Genomic DNA, 16,776 nt, shown 5'->3' with positions numbered 1-16,776 from the left:
GTTAATTTATTCAGCTGATATTGCAAAGTAAAAACCACTAGTTCACATTATCTCACTCTGCATATTTTTATTATCTAAAATGGAACAGTTACCCATGATAGCTATTCAGTATGTTAAATACTTGGTTTTGTTGTATAGTTGGTTACATTGTGCACATTGAAGATCATTTCATAGATTCCTCTCCTCTCCCCTTTTTAACTCTTCATCTCATTCGTACACAGATGTACAAATGACAGATATGGTTTGCCATATTCTTCCACTAATTTTCTGTAAATTTTACTTGATATTGTTTCTATATTTTAGTACCAACTTGATTACCAGGTTATTCCAACACAAGAGACATATCCCCTATGTTTATCTGTATTCTTTTGTCCTACAATAATGACATTCTAAATAATTTGTCTCCTACCTTATTTGCTTATTTACAATATTACAATTGTAAATAAGCAAATAAAGTAGGAGAAAACAAAAAAAGAAGAGAAGCGAAAGTTAGCTAATGTATGCACTAAGTTACATTCCAGGCATGTTCAGTTTTTATAAATTAATCGGCTTGTCCATCTGTGATTAATAAAAATAAATAATTTTGATATTGATTTATTACTAATTAGCATTAGCATTAGTAGAGGCATTTGATGCAAGAAAGCAAGCTTATGCAGCATCAGCCAAAAAAAAAAAAAAAAAAACCCACTTCCACTTCACCCCTCTCTTCGTTCAAAATACCTGTCCAGCTGAGCCTTAAACTTATTTAGGCTATCAACCTCCACCACAAGGGATGAAAGTCTGTTCCACCAACCAACCACCCGCTGGCTAAAGGCAAATTTCCGCACGTCTATCCTACATCTGTCTTTCCTCAATTTGAATTTATGCCCTCTCAGGTGATTTTTCTGAGCTAGAGGAAGAATCCCATCAGCATTGAGCATGCTTAAACCATTCAAGGCTTTATACACCTCTATCAGATCACCTCGCTGGTGCCTAGTCTCCAGACACTGTAATTTGCAAAACTTAAGCCTTTCTTCGTAAGAGCACCCCTTTGTTCCATTCACTAATCTTGTTGCCCTTCTCTGTACTCGTTCCAGCAACTCTACATCCTTCTTGAAATGAGGCCTCCAGACCTGTATACAGTACTCTAGGTGTGGCCTGACCATTGCCTTATACAATGGAATAATCACCTCCTTATCCCTGCTGGAAAAATTCCTGTATATCATTGACAATACTCCATGAGCTACTCTTGCAGCCCGTCTGCACTGCTCAGAGAACTTCATATCTGCCTGCACAACCACCCCCAAGTCCCTTTCATTCTCTACCACTGTCAGTGTAGTACCACAGAGTTGATACGTTGCTCTGGGGTTGCTGTTTCCCATGTGTAGTACTTTACATTTGTCAATGTTAAACTTCATTTGCCACCTCTCAGCCCATCTGCTCAACCTTTCCAGATCCTGTTGCAGCAGCATAGTGTCAGTAGTGTCCTTGACAACCCTGCCAACCTTTGTATCGTCTGCAAACTTGGACATTAAACTTGATATACCATCATCAATATCATTTATAAATACAGAAAACAATAATGGACCCAACACTGAGCCCTGAGGGACTCCACTAAAAACATTAGTCCACGATGAGCAGTGTCCATTGATTACCACTCTCTGTCTTCTCCCCCTCAACCACCCCTTTATCCATAGCAGCAATTTGCCTCCAATGTCACACTGCTCCAATTTGTGTAGCAGTCTTCCATGTGCAACCGTATCAAAAGCCTTTCTAAGATCCAAGTATATAATATCAAAGTTATTCCCTGCATCCAGTTCTTTTGTGACTGCATCATAGTATCCAATCAAGTTGGTCAGGCAAGACTTCCCCTTAACAAAACCATGCTGTGTCTGAGCTATAACTGAAGTCTTGTCTAAATGATCCTGCAGTGCTTCTTTAACCAGTTCCTCCATTAATTTTCCTGGAACAGAAGTTAAGCTCACAGGTCTATAATTACTTGTGTCAGCCTTTGATCCTGCTTTGTGAATTGGGGTCACATTTGCACATTTCCAGTTTATGGGTACCTCCCCTGAGTCCAAGGAAGCTCTCATAATTATGGCTAAGGGTTTGCTTACTTCCTTTGCTGCCTCTTTTAATATAACTGGATAGATCCCATCCACCCCGGGTGCCTTTCTTGTGTTTATCTTCAACAGTTTCTCCTCCACTTTACTCCCAGTTATTTCAAGATTCTGTAGCTTACTGCTAGAGTTGAATACACCTCTGGCATTCCCCTTGCTGAATAACTCCTCATGTGTGAATGTCGATGCAAAATATTCATTTAGTTTGTTAGCTACCTGAGCAGGATCATCAACAGTTGACCCATCAATATCAAGTGGACCAATCTGATTCATCCCCTTCCTTCTAGAGTTTACATAAGTAAAGAACTCTTTGCTGTTTTTCTTTGCATCCCTTGCCAAGGATTTCTCGTAATCTGCCTTCGCCTGCCTAACCTCCTTTGTAACTTGGTTGCATATCAACTTGTATCTATCATAGGCTTCTGTGTCATGTGTTAATTTGTAAGTATCCCATGCGTTTTTCTTCTCTGCCATATGCCTCATTAGTTCATCTGATATCCATTTTGGCCTAAACCTTGAACAATATTTCTTAGTTGGTATGTAAAGCCTAGTAGCTTCCAAGATAAGTTCTTTGAATGCTTCCCATTTTGAATTTGCTGTTGGTAACATCATCAGTTGGTCCCACTGTATAGAATTTAAATACTGTCTCAGTCCATCGTAGTCGCCCCTACGGAAGCAATAACCCTTCCCTTTACCCCTATGGTAGTTACCTCTTTGAGTAAATCCCACTTCAGCACACTGTGATCACTGCCACCTAGTGGTTCATTTATCTGCAGATTCTTAATGCATGAAGAATCACTGCTGATAATCAAATCAAGAGTATTACTCCCTCTAGTTGCCTCCCGAACATGCTGATGTAGAAAACAATCATCCAATAAATCCACAAAAGCCCTGCTAGTGTGTGAGTAACAAGCCCCCAAATTCCAGTCAATATCTGGGAAATTAAAATCTCCCATTATAAGACTCTCTGATTTACTGGCCCACTCTATTTCCCTGTACAGTTCCTTATTATACTCATCAGAGTCATTAGGCCTATAGCACACTCCTACTCTCAATTTTGATCTCCCAATGCTTATGTCACACCAAACTGACTCAACACTGCACTGTCCAGCGATGTCGACTGGCTTCACTTCCTTGGTTTTTATGTGTTTCTTAACTAATAGCATAACTCCTCCCCCATTCCTATCCTGTCTATCCTTTCTGTAGACGTTGTACTCCCCAATTTGCAGTTCTGCATCCCTTATATCTGTGTGACACCACGTCTCTGATATCCCAACAATATCTGCCTTTGATGTTTTGAGCAATACCTCAAATTCATCAAATTTATTTACTAAACTCCTAGCATTGGTGTACACGCAAGTATACCTGCACCTGTTTCTATTCTTAGCTACCCTAACACAACCCATGTGTTTACTTGTACCGCAATGGCTAGCCCAGCAGTCTCTGAAATATCATGCATCTTGTTTTTCAGGCTTCTGCTCATTCTAATAGAAGCAGTGCAAGAATCTCTTTCACCTCTGCCAGTGGCTACTGTCAATCTATTGGTCTTTGTCTCCCCCCAAGCTAGCAGTTTTCCGACCCACCTAACACTGCCGCGATAGCATCAGCAAATATTCTTGCACCCTTTCTATTTAAGTGTATCCCATCCCTGTAGAAGCAATCTCTCCTGTTAACAAGTACAGTCCAGACTGAAAAAAATTCTACCCCTTGAGCCTTGCACAATCTTTCCAGTGCCGAATTGATCGACAAGGCTCTCATCATATACTCCCTCCTATCGTGTCTGGGCAGAATTGCAGACACTTTCAAATTCAACCCTAATTCTCGGCTTTTGTTCAACAGTGACCTGTACTTGTTAAGTAATTCTGCCGGTCTCCTACTCTTAATATTATTAGTGCCAACGTGTACAACTATATGACCTTTTGTGCCCTTAAAAGATGATATTCGCTCTACAACGTCATCAACCTTTGCCCCTGGCAGACATACCCTGGTCCTGTTCCACCTATCTTTTTTACAAAGCATGTTCCCCGTTTCCCTGACAATAGAGTCACCAACAACTACTAGTTCCTTCGGGACCAGCGCATTCTGCCTTGGGGGTTGCCTCTGTGTCACGCGATGCCCAAGTGCAAGCTCTGGCATTGATGTGGGCAGCTGAGAGCTTGATGGGCCCCTCAATTTAGTTTCTTCAAGGGCATCCACCCTGTCCTTCAAGCTCTCATATAGGCCCACAAGAACGCCGAGTTGTTGCCTGATATCGATACACTCCTTGCATCGCGCACACACAAAGACATCCCCCTTGGCAGTATCATGTCCCGTACCCGATTGCTCTGCAAACATCAAGCAAACAGTGCATTTTATAAGGCTGTGAGTCAGAGGACAACTGCCCCCCTCAGTTCTGCTCTGAGCCACAGCACTTCCATTAGCTTGAGCCTTTTATTAATTAATTAACTTATAACATATAAACGTAATTTTTTCCACTTCATAGCAACCACTTCACAATGTATTCACTCTGATGTTTGTAATGTACTTTCTGGATTTTAATAAAATTTGAAATGGAACATATATTTCATGGATATTCTGTGATTATAAAATAAACAAATAAAAATATTTCATTATTTATATGTTTAATGAAATGATAACAAAAAATCCAACCCTTCAAAAGTCAACCATTTTGTGTGCACATCTCATTGTGTTCACATTGCTTATTTAAACTAAGAATTTTTTTCTTCTGCATGCCTCCAATTTTACTCATTCATTCCTCCAATCAGTTTATGGATAATATATGCAATAGGTATCAAAAAATACATAAAATTTCCAAATTGCAGTTTCTCCAATTTTAATGAAATTTTGCACAATTCAGCAAATCTTTTTTAAGAGTCAAATATAAAATTCCATGAAAATCTGTTCCCTAGGAGTTGAGTTCAGTTGTTTTATGTAGGCAGACAGACAACCAGATGAACAGGACATTGCAAGGCATGATAGGCACATGGCAAGCAGTTTTGCATTTGCAAATGTGTCTAAAATGGAAATAGACCTTTAATGATTCAACTAGTGTAGATTTAAAAAATTTTTTTACCTGGTAGAAATTCCCCTGTCTAATATGGATGGGAATTTAAATTCCCATTATATTCTATACAGGTAACCCTCGTATAACACAGTAGTTAGGTTCCTATAAAATGTCATGTTGTGTGAACCGGGATTAAGAAAAAATACAAAAAGGGGGGTTTACGTTCCAAAATCTAACAAAAATACACTATTTCATTAATAAAACTAACAAAAATAACACCATTCTAGATTTCATATATCTTCTGCCCTCTTTAAAAAATCAGTAATCTGGTTTTGTTTACTCTATAACCCTTTGTGAATTTCATCGTATGGAACTAAGCATTTTAGCTCCTTTTTTAAACTTTGGGCCCCAAGACCCATAAAAATTCCTCCCATCAGTGACTGGATTTGAACTCTGGTCTTTTCCACCCAGTGTGGGGAGGAGGGCGATTCTATCAACTATGCTACCCGAGGGCTTCAGTAATCATATCATCAAAACCTTCCCCTCCTACCGACGTAGCAAGTTCTACTATTGCACCGATTCTGTTTTCTGTTGGTTCGACTATATTTCCTGGATTTTTTTTTTTTTTTATGTGAACTTCAAACACGAGAGGTATTAGAACCTATAGTACTTAGTACCGTGCTTGGGTTGGAGGTTGAGAAGACGAAAGAAGATATTTGTTGACATTGGACTTGAACTTCTGTAGATTGTAATTTTCAGGAAATACGTATGAAGCAAGGTTGTTCCAGAAAACGGCAGTTGAATGAATAAATGAGGAAGATGAAAAGTTGGTTCTGTGGGTTTTAAGTTGGACAGTAAATGGATGTTGGCTGGTGGTGGCACGTGTTCGGACTGTTTTGAAAGAGAGAGAGCGGGAATTATAGAAGCCAATTCAGAAGAACAATGCCCATGGAAGTATCTGTAGAAGAGGCATGCAGCAGAAACAGTATGTCTATGAGAAAGTGAGCGGAGAGACTGTTAGAGATGAATCATTAATTAATCTAACTGCCCTCTTCTGAATGGAATCAAGAAGCCTGAGAGAGGTTTTAGGGGTACCACCCCAGATATGGGAACAATATTCCATGGCAGAGCGGATTTGCGATTTATAGAGAGTGAGCAGCTGTTTGGAAGAAAAGTGACACCGAGAGCGAAAGAGAAAACCAAGTTTTTTAGATGCAGAGGAAGCAATATTTGTAATGTGCTTGTGCCAAGAGAGATTAGAAGTCAGAGTAATCCCCAAAAGAGATATATCATTTTGCCTAGAAATCGGAGTGTCACTAAAGATAAGCATAGGAGCAGAAGAATCCTTTTTGCGAGATATAAGACAAGACTGAGTTTTAGAAGGGTTAAAATCAACTAAGTTGTCTTTGCCCTACTGGAGAATTACCTGAAGATCGACATTTAAGGAATTCGTAGCAGATTTTCGAGAAGTTGAAGCTGATTGAGCAGGACAAGGTTTCTCAAAATGGTATTCCGAGAAAGTGGAATGCAATGTGCTATCATTGGCAAAACTATGGATTTCCAGTCAATGGAAGGTCATTAATATACAAAAGGAAAAGAGTGGGGGAAAGAACTGTACCTTGGGGGACACCGGCATTAGTGGAGAAGTTAGAAGACAGAGAGCCATCTACCATCACCCTCAGTGAGCGATCAGAGAGAAAACTGGATAACCAATTACAAAAAACAGTTGGCAAACCATAAGACGGAAGCTTGTTTAGAAGACCTTTATGCCAAACATGATCAAAAGCCTTTGAGATGTCAAGAGCAACTACTTGTGTTTCACCGAACCTTTCCGTTGAATTAGTCCATAAATGGGTAACATAAGCCAGAATATCACCAGTGGATCGACACTGATGGAATCCATACTGGCGATCGTTGATCAGGCGGAAGGTTTCTAGGTAGTTTAAGAGTTGGCGGTTAATTGATTTCTCCATTACTTTCGAAAGAGTAGAAGTAATTGCAATGGGACGATAATTGGATGGGAGAGATTTGTCACCCTTTTTAGGAACTGGCTGGATATGAGCAAATTTCCAAGCAGAAGGAAAAACACCTTTGGAATAAGAAAATGAAAAAAGGCGGCAAAGAATAGGAGTAAGTTCAGGAGCATAGGTTTTGAGAACAAGTGGAGAAATACCATCAGGACCTGGAGCTTTCTTAGCATCGTCGAGATTTGTCAATATCCTTCTGACATCCTTTTGACGGAAGACCACAGGAGGCATTGAATGGAGCGTGTTGGGAATGATGGGAGGTGTTTTACCAAGATCATTAATACATGAGCTGGAAGAAAAATGGGATGCTAGCAGGTCAGCTTTATCCTTGGTTGAAGTGACAACAGAACCATCTGGTTTGGACAGAGGTGGAAGCAGAGATGGGTAAAAGTTGCGGCCAATAGCTTTGGCAAGAGACCAGAATGCTTGGCTACCATTAGGGCAAGAAGCAAGTTTTCTACTCTTAGCCTGTTCAAACTCTGGTTTGGACTGATTAATAACTGCTTTACAATTGTTGCGAGCTTTAGTGTAGGCAGAAAATGAAACTGAAGAATTAGAAACAAGTTAATTACGATATGCAACATTCTTCTCTTGAACAGCCTTAGCACATTTATTGGAAAACCAAGGTTTAGATAAAGGACGAGATTTTAAAGTGGAGTGTGGGATAAATATTCCATTCCTGCAAGAATAATTTCACTGACACGATCTGAGCAAACATTGACATCAGAAGTTTTGAAACAGTAATCAGACCAAGGAAAAGAAGAAAAGAAGTCTCGCAGGTCATCCCATTTTGTATTCTTGTAATGCCAAACAACACGAGGTTGGGAATAGCCATGAGATAAAGGTTCCATTGGAGAAGATACAATCACCAAGTTGTGATCTGAAGTGCCTAAAGGACCTCTGACTTCGACCGTGTACTTAGACGGGTTGTTTGTGAGAAAAAGAACAAGCGTATTGGCTGTATGATTAGGATTGTCCGATATTCTTGTAGGTAAATGAACAATCTGTGCTAAGTCATTAGTAATTGCAAAAGCCTCAGCATCTCGACCTGCTGGGTTGGTGTGACTAGAAAACGGAAGCCAGCTGGAGTTGTGAACATTAAAATCACCAAGGAAAATTACCTCACTGTTAGGAAAGTTGGACTGGAGAAAGTCAAGTTGCAAAGAGAGGAAGTCAAAGAGCTCCAAGTGATTAGTGGAGTTGGGAGAATGGTAGAGACAACAGATGAATTTGACACAATGAGGTAGAGAGATTTTAAGCCAGAGAAGATCAAAGAGAGGAGATTCCAAATTGCCAAGTCTCTGACAGGGTATATCAGAACGGACATAAGCACAAGTACCACCTTTGAGGCGAAAGGAATCACACAGCGAATAATTTGGGCATCTGAGATGAGCAGTAGTTGAATCAATCGATAACTGAGATTCTGTCAGAAAAAGTACATGAGGTTTTGCAGACTGCAAGTGGAAATGGACATCGTTGAGATTAGAATTGAGACCACATATATTTGTGAAATGAATTAGGAAGTGCTTGGGAGGTTTAGATCTTTTCGCAGATAAGCTTGCTCTATTAGTTTGACAATTCATGGTGTATTCAATAGTAAGAAAAAGTGGGTGGGACATGCTGTATGAAGTAATGAAATTTTTGGATATGGCGTACACGTGGTAAGAATATACCCAGATCCTGGACATAACGTGGCCTCGACAATGCTCCCCGCATACACACTACTCGGACTCCCTCCAGTCACTATCTGGCAGAGTAGAGGTAGCAAGATTATACACTAGCTGATCCAGAAGCCTCCTAGAGAGTTACCAATAGGTCCGGTCCGGTGGATGAACTGACTCTGGCCATACATTTTTCCACATGCATTTAACCTTGATGGTTTTACTTCTTTGAGCGATAAAGCTATGATTTTGATACAGTCCATGATTGAGTAATGTTTCCATTACTTCCATAAATTCTGAATCAATTTTTTCCAAAATCCATTGTAACAATTTTCTGATGCAATGAGTTTTAAAGGTGGATATAATGCCTTGATCTAATGGCTGAATGAAACAAGTTGTATTAACCTAGTACAACTGTGGTGGTAGAAATATAACTTCAACGTTTGGATGATTTAAATCTTTTGAATGGCTTGGTGTGCTATCCAATAGTAATAAAATTTTGATATGTAATATTTTTCCACAAGTTCAATAGCACAGAACCTAACACGGGGATTTCCCCAACAAAACAAAATACAGGGATTTCTCAATTTTTTTTGACTAGTGAGTCAACAGCAGGGATTCAAAAAGAGTGGAAATGTTGGAAAATTACATCCAACCTAATAGCAGGGATTTTCCCCTCACAAAAGCTCAAAAATACCCATGTTATGAGAGGTTTTCTGAAATTTTTTAATACCGTGTTATATTAATACCGTGTTGTGCAAGGATTGCTGCAATTTATCAATCGTGTTAGAGCAAAACCTTGTTGTCGAAGTATCGTGTTAAGGGGGGGGGGGGGTTGCCTGTATATAATCTTTCAATGTTCTATAGATAAGCTTTCAATGTGGAGAAACCTAAATTCCACTACCATTGAAGGATTAAAGCAGTTTTCATTTGTTGTCATCTCCTTCCAGATGTAATGGCTGCAGCTTCTCTATTTTGCAGGAATCAGCCAGTCCTCATGTGCCTGTATCATCACCTTTACCAAATGGCTTGGGTCTTTCACCACCACCATTTTTTACTCCTAAAGGTTTAAATATAGCAGGATCTGTTGGGAATCATGCTTTTTCTGTTAGCCCAGTATCTCGTACCAGTACGCCTAGTCCAGTAACTGATCTTTCATCTCCTGGTAGTACAGGAAGTGGGCCAAAGGGTAAGACTAAATATATAACTTATGCATTTTAATCTAATATTTCATACACATACCGGTGGACAAAAGTTAAGATATAATGAAGTTTGCACAGATATGCTTTGTGAATTGAAGCGAAATTGTGCACACATTTTGTGATATATGCACAAATACCTATCGTGTTAACTTTATTTTGAAAACAGTGAATATATCAGTGGAGTCAGGACTGGTCCCACTTTTTATTTCTATGGTATCTGAAATATTTGATTTTGCCATCGCCTTGTTATTAGTCACTATAACATTAATTTATTCTCTCTTTATGGAGAGTAGGTAGTAGTAATAAATAAACAATAGCATGATTATCACATTTGTTTATAGGGTGAACAGCACCAAGGCTGGCAAGCAAGATATTGGCTTAATTTAAATGATCGATTAACCGGGCAAGCATAAAGGAATATGCAGAAAGACTGCTCAATTTAAATCCTCTGCACTCATTTTTCTTGGATGATCACATGCTTTTGTGTACTTGCTACTTTCTGTGAATAGAATGTAGTAACAAGTTATTTACATTTTACACCATTCTTCCTGGTGGGTGGGTGAGTTGGTACCCTGATGGTATCCTAACTATAAAATTAAAAATATTAATAGTAACAAGTTATTTAATAAAAGTGCGAATAAGATTATTTTAATTTTTTTAAAATTTTCAAGCAAATAGGAATACAAAACAATAAAGACCACAAAGGCATCTATCCTGTTTTTAGATTTGGAATATTGAACTTCAGCTATTAATATTGATTTAATTAAAAAATTAATATTATAATTATTTGTAATCATCTCATAAAACATAATTTAATAACCTAACTATAAAACGTATAAGTTAGTGCAAATGCATCGTGTCTACACGCAGTAAATTAACATGTGATTATAGTGGCATAGTTTCATTGCATCTCATATTGTGAATGCTTTCACAAGTTACCTATTTGGTTATACTTGAAATACATAACACTTCCCCAGTAGAGCTAACCTAGACTAGGTGCATTATAGCCTAAGCTGCTCTTGCATCAATAGCTCTCAAACAACAACATTCCCCTATACAGAAGACTATTGTTACGTGGTTAGTTCAATAAAGAATCGTCCTCACCTATTTCCACATATCGCAGAGTCATGATACTTTGTGTGTAGCATCATATATATCTCTGTAATAAGGGTGTAAAATTTCAGTTCTGTGTCTTAATTTGTTTTTCCCTTACAGAGCTGAACGTGTGATGAAATAGCATCATGGACAAAGTTGAAGCCAGATCTGTAATCCGGTATCTGTTCTTGAAGGGGAAATCTAAAGAAACCCACAAGGAGATTACTGATGTATATAAGGATGAAGCCCCATCCTATGGCATTGTGAAGCACTGGCATAGACAGTTTAGGTGTGGTCGGACATCGGTAGAATCTAAGCCCATTCCAGGTCGTCTCCATTCAGCCAGTGATGACAGCACGATCAGAAAAGTGGAGTCGTTAATCATGGAAGATCGTCAGATATCTGTGCGTGAATTGTCCCAGGAGGTGAAGATTAGTGTGGGCTCTGTTGAAATAGTCCTTCATGGCCAACTCCATTTACGGATATTGAGTGCAAGATGGATTCCCCAATTATTGACTGGTTTCCAGAAGGCTGATCGACAACAGAAATTACAAGAGTTGTTGGCCCTGTGCAAAAAAAATGAGGAAGACTGTTTCTCTCATCTAATCACTCAGGATGAAAGTTGGATACACCATTTTAACCCTGAAAGTAAAAAGCATTCCATGGAATGGCAACATCATGGTTTCAAAGCATATTTTTGAAAGCATTTCTCTTTGCAAAGCATATTTTGAGCACTTGTCACATTTTTTTGTATTTTTATCATGTGTGATCCTAGGACAACAGTAAGTTTTGCAAACTAGATCTTTATGTGCTACAAGATTTGTGAGATATAAACAGCAAAATTACTATCATGCACATCTTCACAAGAGGAAATGTAACTGCTGTGTGGTAGAGGGATGAAATCCAAACTCTTATGTGAGGCTTCTTAGGGATGCAGTAGATCTCCAGTTTCTTCTAATGGGCAATAATGCTCTTTCCCAAAGAGCACACATGATGGAGGATTTTCTTTAGAGGGGAGGATTTTTTCTACTCCACCAAAAATAAATAAAATAAAATAAAGCAGCTGTTTTCTCTCTTCCTATAGAAGACTGATTCAAGCTGGTTAACAACTTGCCATGTAAAGGGAAAACTTCTTACAATCCAGTTTATGGCTCTTCTCGTGTAGTTTTGATTTAATACCCCTAGTTCTGCACCATTTAATACTGTAAAAATTTCACCATTTATTCACTCCTCTTAGAGCCTTAAACTTCAATCAGATCCCATCCAAGTTACTTAGTTACCAAGCTCTGTAAGCCACATATTTGAAGTCTCTCCGTATGGGCACTTAGGGCCAATCTCACAAGTCGCATTGCATGGACTCCAAACCCGGACACAGTATTCCAAGTATAGACTTACAATAGCCATATACAGTGAAATTATAACTTTCCTGAATCTTCACACATTCATTCATTTGATGTACCTAAACAATCACTCCCTAGATCGTAGTCCATACGCATTAATCATGACTTATATAGGCCATATGAAGCTATTATTCAATTTAAATTTCAAAATCAAATATTAATAAACTGAAAAAATAAGGAGGATTTTTTCTGCTTAACTCCGATTTAAAGAGAAGGGACATAAGGCTGAAATCACAGCCCTGCCCTTCCCAGTGAATCAGGTTTCTGTCCTTACAACTGGGAGGCAGGCTCTATCTAGATAATTCGTAAACAAGTCCTCCTCACAGAAACTTTACTAACAAAATCATTAAAGTTTGCAAACAGTCACCTATTTCTGAACATGATTGAAAGATGGTTGTCCAAAGAAGCTGAACATAAAAAAGAGACTTGGGGTGGATGGGATCTATCCAATCATATTAATGGAGATAGCAAAGGAAGTAAGCAAACCTTTAGCCATAATTATGAGAGCATCCTTGGATTCAGTGGAGGTCTCTATGGACTGGAGATGTGTAAATGTATCCCCATTTCATAAAGTGGGATCAAATGGTGACATGAGTAATTACAGACCTGTTAGCTTAACATCTGTTTCAGGGAAAGTAATAGAAGTCACTGGTCAGAGAAGTAATGCAGGACTATCTGGATAGGCATGCAATAATACTGCAGTCACTGCATGGATTTGTTAAACGGGGTGGTCTTGTCTAACCAATCTGAAAGGTTAATATGAGGCAGTGATCAAAGAACTGGATACAAAAAATATTTTGATATCATATACCGTATTTCTTTGATTCTAAGATGCCATCGAGTGTAAAACGCACCTTAATTTCAGTACCACCAACAGAAAAAAAGCTTTGATTCTAAGAAAAAATAAATAAATAAAATAAAACGCTAAAATATATCCAACAATAGTATTTATCAGTAGGTATTTTATTCATCACTTCCTTTGAATCTTCTGAGCCGTCGTTATCTTCATTACCCCATAATATATTGTCTTCTGAGCCATTGAGAGCATTGGTGATGCAACATTTTTTAAATGAGTGCTGCACTATTCTTTCTGGGATTAGCTTCCAAGCTGTGATTACTCATTCTGCCAATTTTGATGCCGGCGCTTTCTTAATTTTTTGGGAAGGTGTCAGCTGAAGGTTGTCAGTCAACTGCAGTTGGCTAGTCACCAGGAATCACAACCAAGTCACCATGTTTTTGCACAATTTTATTTTTGACCTGTTCGGACAAATATCCACGAAATGCATTAAATACTAGCATGCCAGGTGGGTTACGAAGACTTCCAGGACATCTATTCCACACAACATTTAGCCAGTCTATGGAGCATGAGTCTGTCACACAAGCCGCGACTGCCTTTAAAAATTATTTTATCTATTCTGAGGGACTTGGCAATTTCTCCAGCTTACAATTGCATAGCTTGTCGAGTAATGGGTAATCCTTTTGGACGTCTCTCCACAACTTCATTGACTTGTGGAAAACCTTTCTTAGGCCCTGTAAAGCACTTGGTTGTTGCTTTGCACGAAAATATGGAATTGCGATCATTTCTCTAATGACGAACATTTACTTCACTAATGTCAAAATGTCAACCCACAGCTCTATTTCCATGTTCTTTTGCATACAAAATAACTTTTTGTTTCAATGCGGTTTCATGGTACAGTCTTTTTAGCAATATTTTAATGTGCAATAAGGAATCAAAATGAACGAAATACAGGAACTCCACTTCTTACATACTTTCGAAGATACAAACAAAACTTCCTAGTTTTCGCTGAGTGAACTTTTTTTTTTTTTTTTTTTTATGTGAACCCCAAACACGAGAGGTATTAGAACCTATAGTACTTAGTACCGTGCTTGGGTTGGAGGTTGAGAAGACGAAAGAAGATATTTGTTGACATTGGACTTGAACTTCTGTAGATTGTAATTTTCAGGAAATACGTATGAAGGAAGGTTGTTCCAGAAAACGGCAGTTGAATGAATAAATGAGGAAGATGAAAAGTTGGTTCTGTGGGTTTGAAGTTGAACAGTAAATGGATGTTGGCTGGTGGCAGCACGTGTTCGGACTGTTTTGAAAGAGAGAGCGGGAATTATAGAAGCCAATTCAGAAGAACAGTGCCCATGGAAATATCTGTAGAAGAGGCATGCAGCAGAAACAGTACGTCTATGAGAAAGCGAGTGGAGAGACTCTGTTAAAGATGAATCATTAATTAACCTAACTGCCCTCTTCTGAATGGAATCAAGAAGCCTGAGAGAGGTTTTGGGGGCACCACCCCAAATGTGGGAACAATATTCCATGGCAGGGCGGATTTGCGATTTATACAGAGTGAGCTTCACTATAATGAAATAACGGTGGCTTCACATTTCGATAGCATGTGAAATCACAACCACATCACGTTATTCTCCAATGGAATTGGAGAATGCGATAATGGTCAAACTTGGAGGCGGAGTTTCCATGTAAAAAAAAAACAAAACGTGTGGTGCCACGTGCAAAGCGCAGGGAAATTAAAAAAAAAAAAAAACTGCGATTGTAAGACGCCATCGATTCTAAGACGCACCACGTTTTTAGAGACGTTTATAGGGGAAGAAAAGTGCGTCTAAGAATCGAAGAAATACAGTACTTTAATTTCAGGAAGGCTTTTGATACTATTGCACATAAAAGATTGCTGTATAAATCGGAGCAGTGTGGCATTGAGGGCAAGTTACTGCTATGGATAAAGGGATGGTTAAGTGGAAGAAGACAGAGTGGTTAACAGTGGGCACTGCTCTTCATGAACTAATGCTATTAGTGGAGTGCCCCAAGGTTCAGTGCTGGGCCTATTGTTATTTTCAGCATTTATTAATGATATTGATGAAAGTATATCAGGCTTAATATCTAAGTTTTCAGATGATACAAAGGTTGGCAAGGAGGTGGTTCATGGCAGTAATCAGGGTGATCTACTGCAACAAGATCTCGGAAAATTAAGTTGATGGGCTGTGAAATGCCAGTTGAAGTTTAACGTTGACAAATGCAAGGCTGCATATGATTAGCAGTAATCCCAGAGTAACTTATCAACTGCGTGGTACTGCACTCAGGGTAGTGGAAAATGAAAAACACCAGGTAATTGTGCAGTCAGATATGAAATTCTCTGACCAATGCAGACATGCTTCCAGAACAGCTTATGGCTTTTTGGGAATGATATACAGAAACTTTGCTAGCAGGGATAAGGCCATGATTCCTTTGTGCAAGGTAATTGTTAGTTCGCATCTTGGGTAGTGCTTACAGGTCTGGCGGCCTCACTTTAGGAAGGATGTTGATCTGCTGTAATGGGTACAGAAGGGCAACCAGATTGGTGAAGGGAACAAAAGGATGCTTTTACCTAGAAGGCTTCAGTTCTGCGAATTGCAGTATTTGGAAACTAGGCACCTGTGGGATGATCTGATTGAAGGGGTTTATGGCCTTGAATGTATTGAGTAAGCTGAATGTGAATGGCATTCTTCCTGTTGCTGCAACTACTCATGAGGGGGCATAAATTCAAGTTCAGGAAGGATGGTTGCAGGACAGATGTGTGGAAGGGAAATTTGCCTTCAGGTGGTTGATTGTTGGAACACTCTTCCATCTGTTGTTGTGGAAGTGGATGGTTTGAATAAATTCAAGGAAGAAGTGTGTAGTGTTTTTTTTTTTTTTTTTGCTGATGCTATAAAAGCTTACTTTCTTGCATCATTTGCCACTAGTACAGTCAGTCCTCGTATAGCACGATAGTTGCGTTCCTAGAAACCCTCGTGCAATGCAAAATCGTGCAATATAAACAACAGGCCCTGTGGGAAAAATGGGGTTAGGTGCTGACCACCCAAGATTGAACACACATTTGTAACCAAAACATTACCAAACACAATAAATAGTCGTAATAAATAATTTATTACGACTATTACGTAATAAAATATTGCTAATTCTTTTGCTTCTATCGTAAGCAAACTTGTTTTTTGTTTGGTTTTCTATTCAAACAGATGACAGCCGTTCCATCTCTTCCAATTCTTGTGTCTTAATCTAATGGATTTTAATTACACTTTGAGTTGTTCCTGCTATGAAAGTTTTTTTATTTTCTCTGCATTCTTTGTAATTCTCGGCGATTCCTCATTTAAGTCTGTAGCACGTGCAATATCACATGGTCTTTCATTTCACTCAAAGCGTTTCACAATTTCATATTTTTTCTCTATCGACAGAGGCGGACGGGCCATAAGCCTTACCGGGGAAACCCCGGTGGGCCGGAGTGATTTTGGC

At 38.9% G+C, this 16,776-nt stretch overlaps 1 protein-coding gene across 5 annotated transcripts in view; it reads left to right on the top strand.

Annotated features, from left to right (window-relative positions):
- Positions 1-16,776, top strand: part of LOC150086837 (ataxin-7-like) — a 298,875-nt gene that overhangs the window by 258,715 nt on the left and 23,384 nt on the right. For 2 of the 5 annotated variants that reach the window (XM_090372777.1, XM_090372775.1), the window contains exon 11: positions 9,770-9,977. The exons of 2 other annotated variants lie outside the window; for them this stretch is intronic. In XM_090372777.1, coding sequence (XP_090228903.1) covers positions 9,770-9,977 — 208 coding nt within the window. Of the gene's footprint in view, positions 1-9,738; positions 9,978-16,776 lie in introns of those variants that run through there. One more of the 5 variants, XM_090372780.1, reaches the window with a different exon arrangement.

Source organism: Mastigoproctus giganteus, chromosome 4 (assembly GCF_048544385.1).
Source record: "Mastigoproctus giganteus isolate SK-2022 chromosome 4, ASM4854438v1, whole genome shotgun sequence".
Classification (NCBI taxonomy): domain Eukaryota; kingdom Metazoa; phylum Arthropoda; class Arachnida; order Uropygi; family Thelyphonidae; genus Mastigoproctus; species Mastigoproctus giganteus.
The sequence above is the reverse complement of the archived record's forward strand: the minus strand, read 5'-3'. Positions and strand labels throughout refer to the sequence as shown.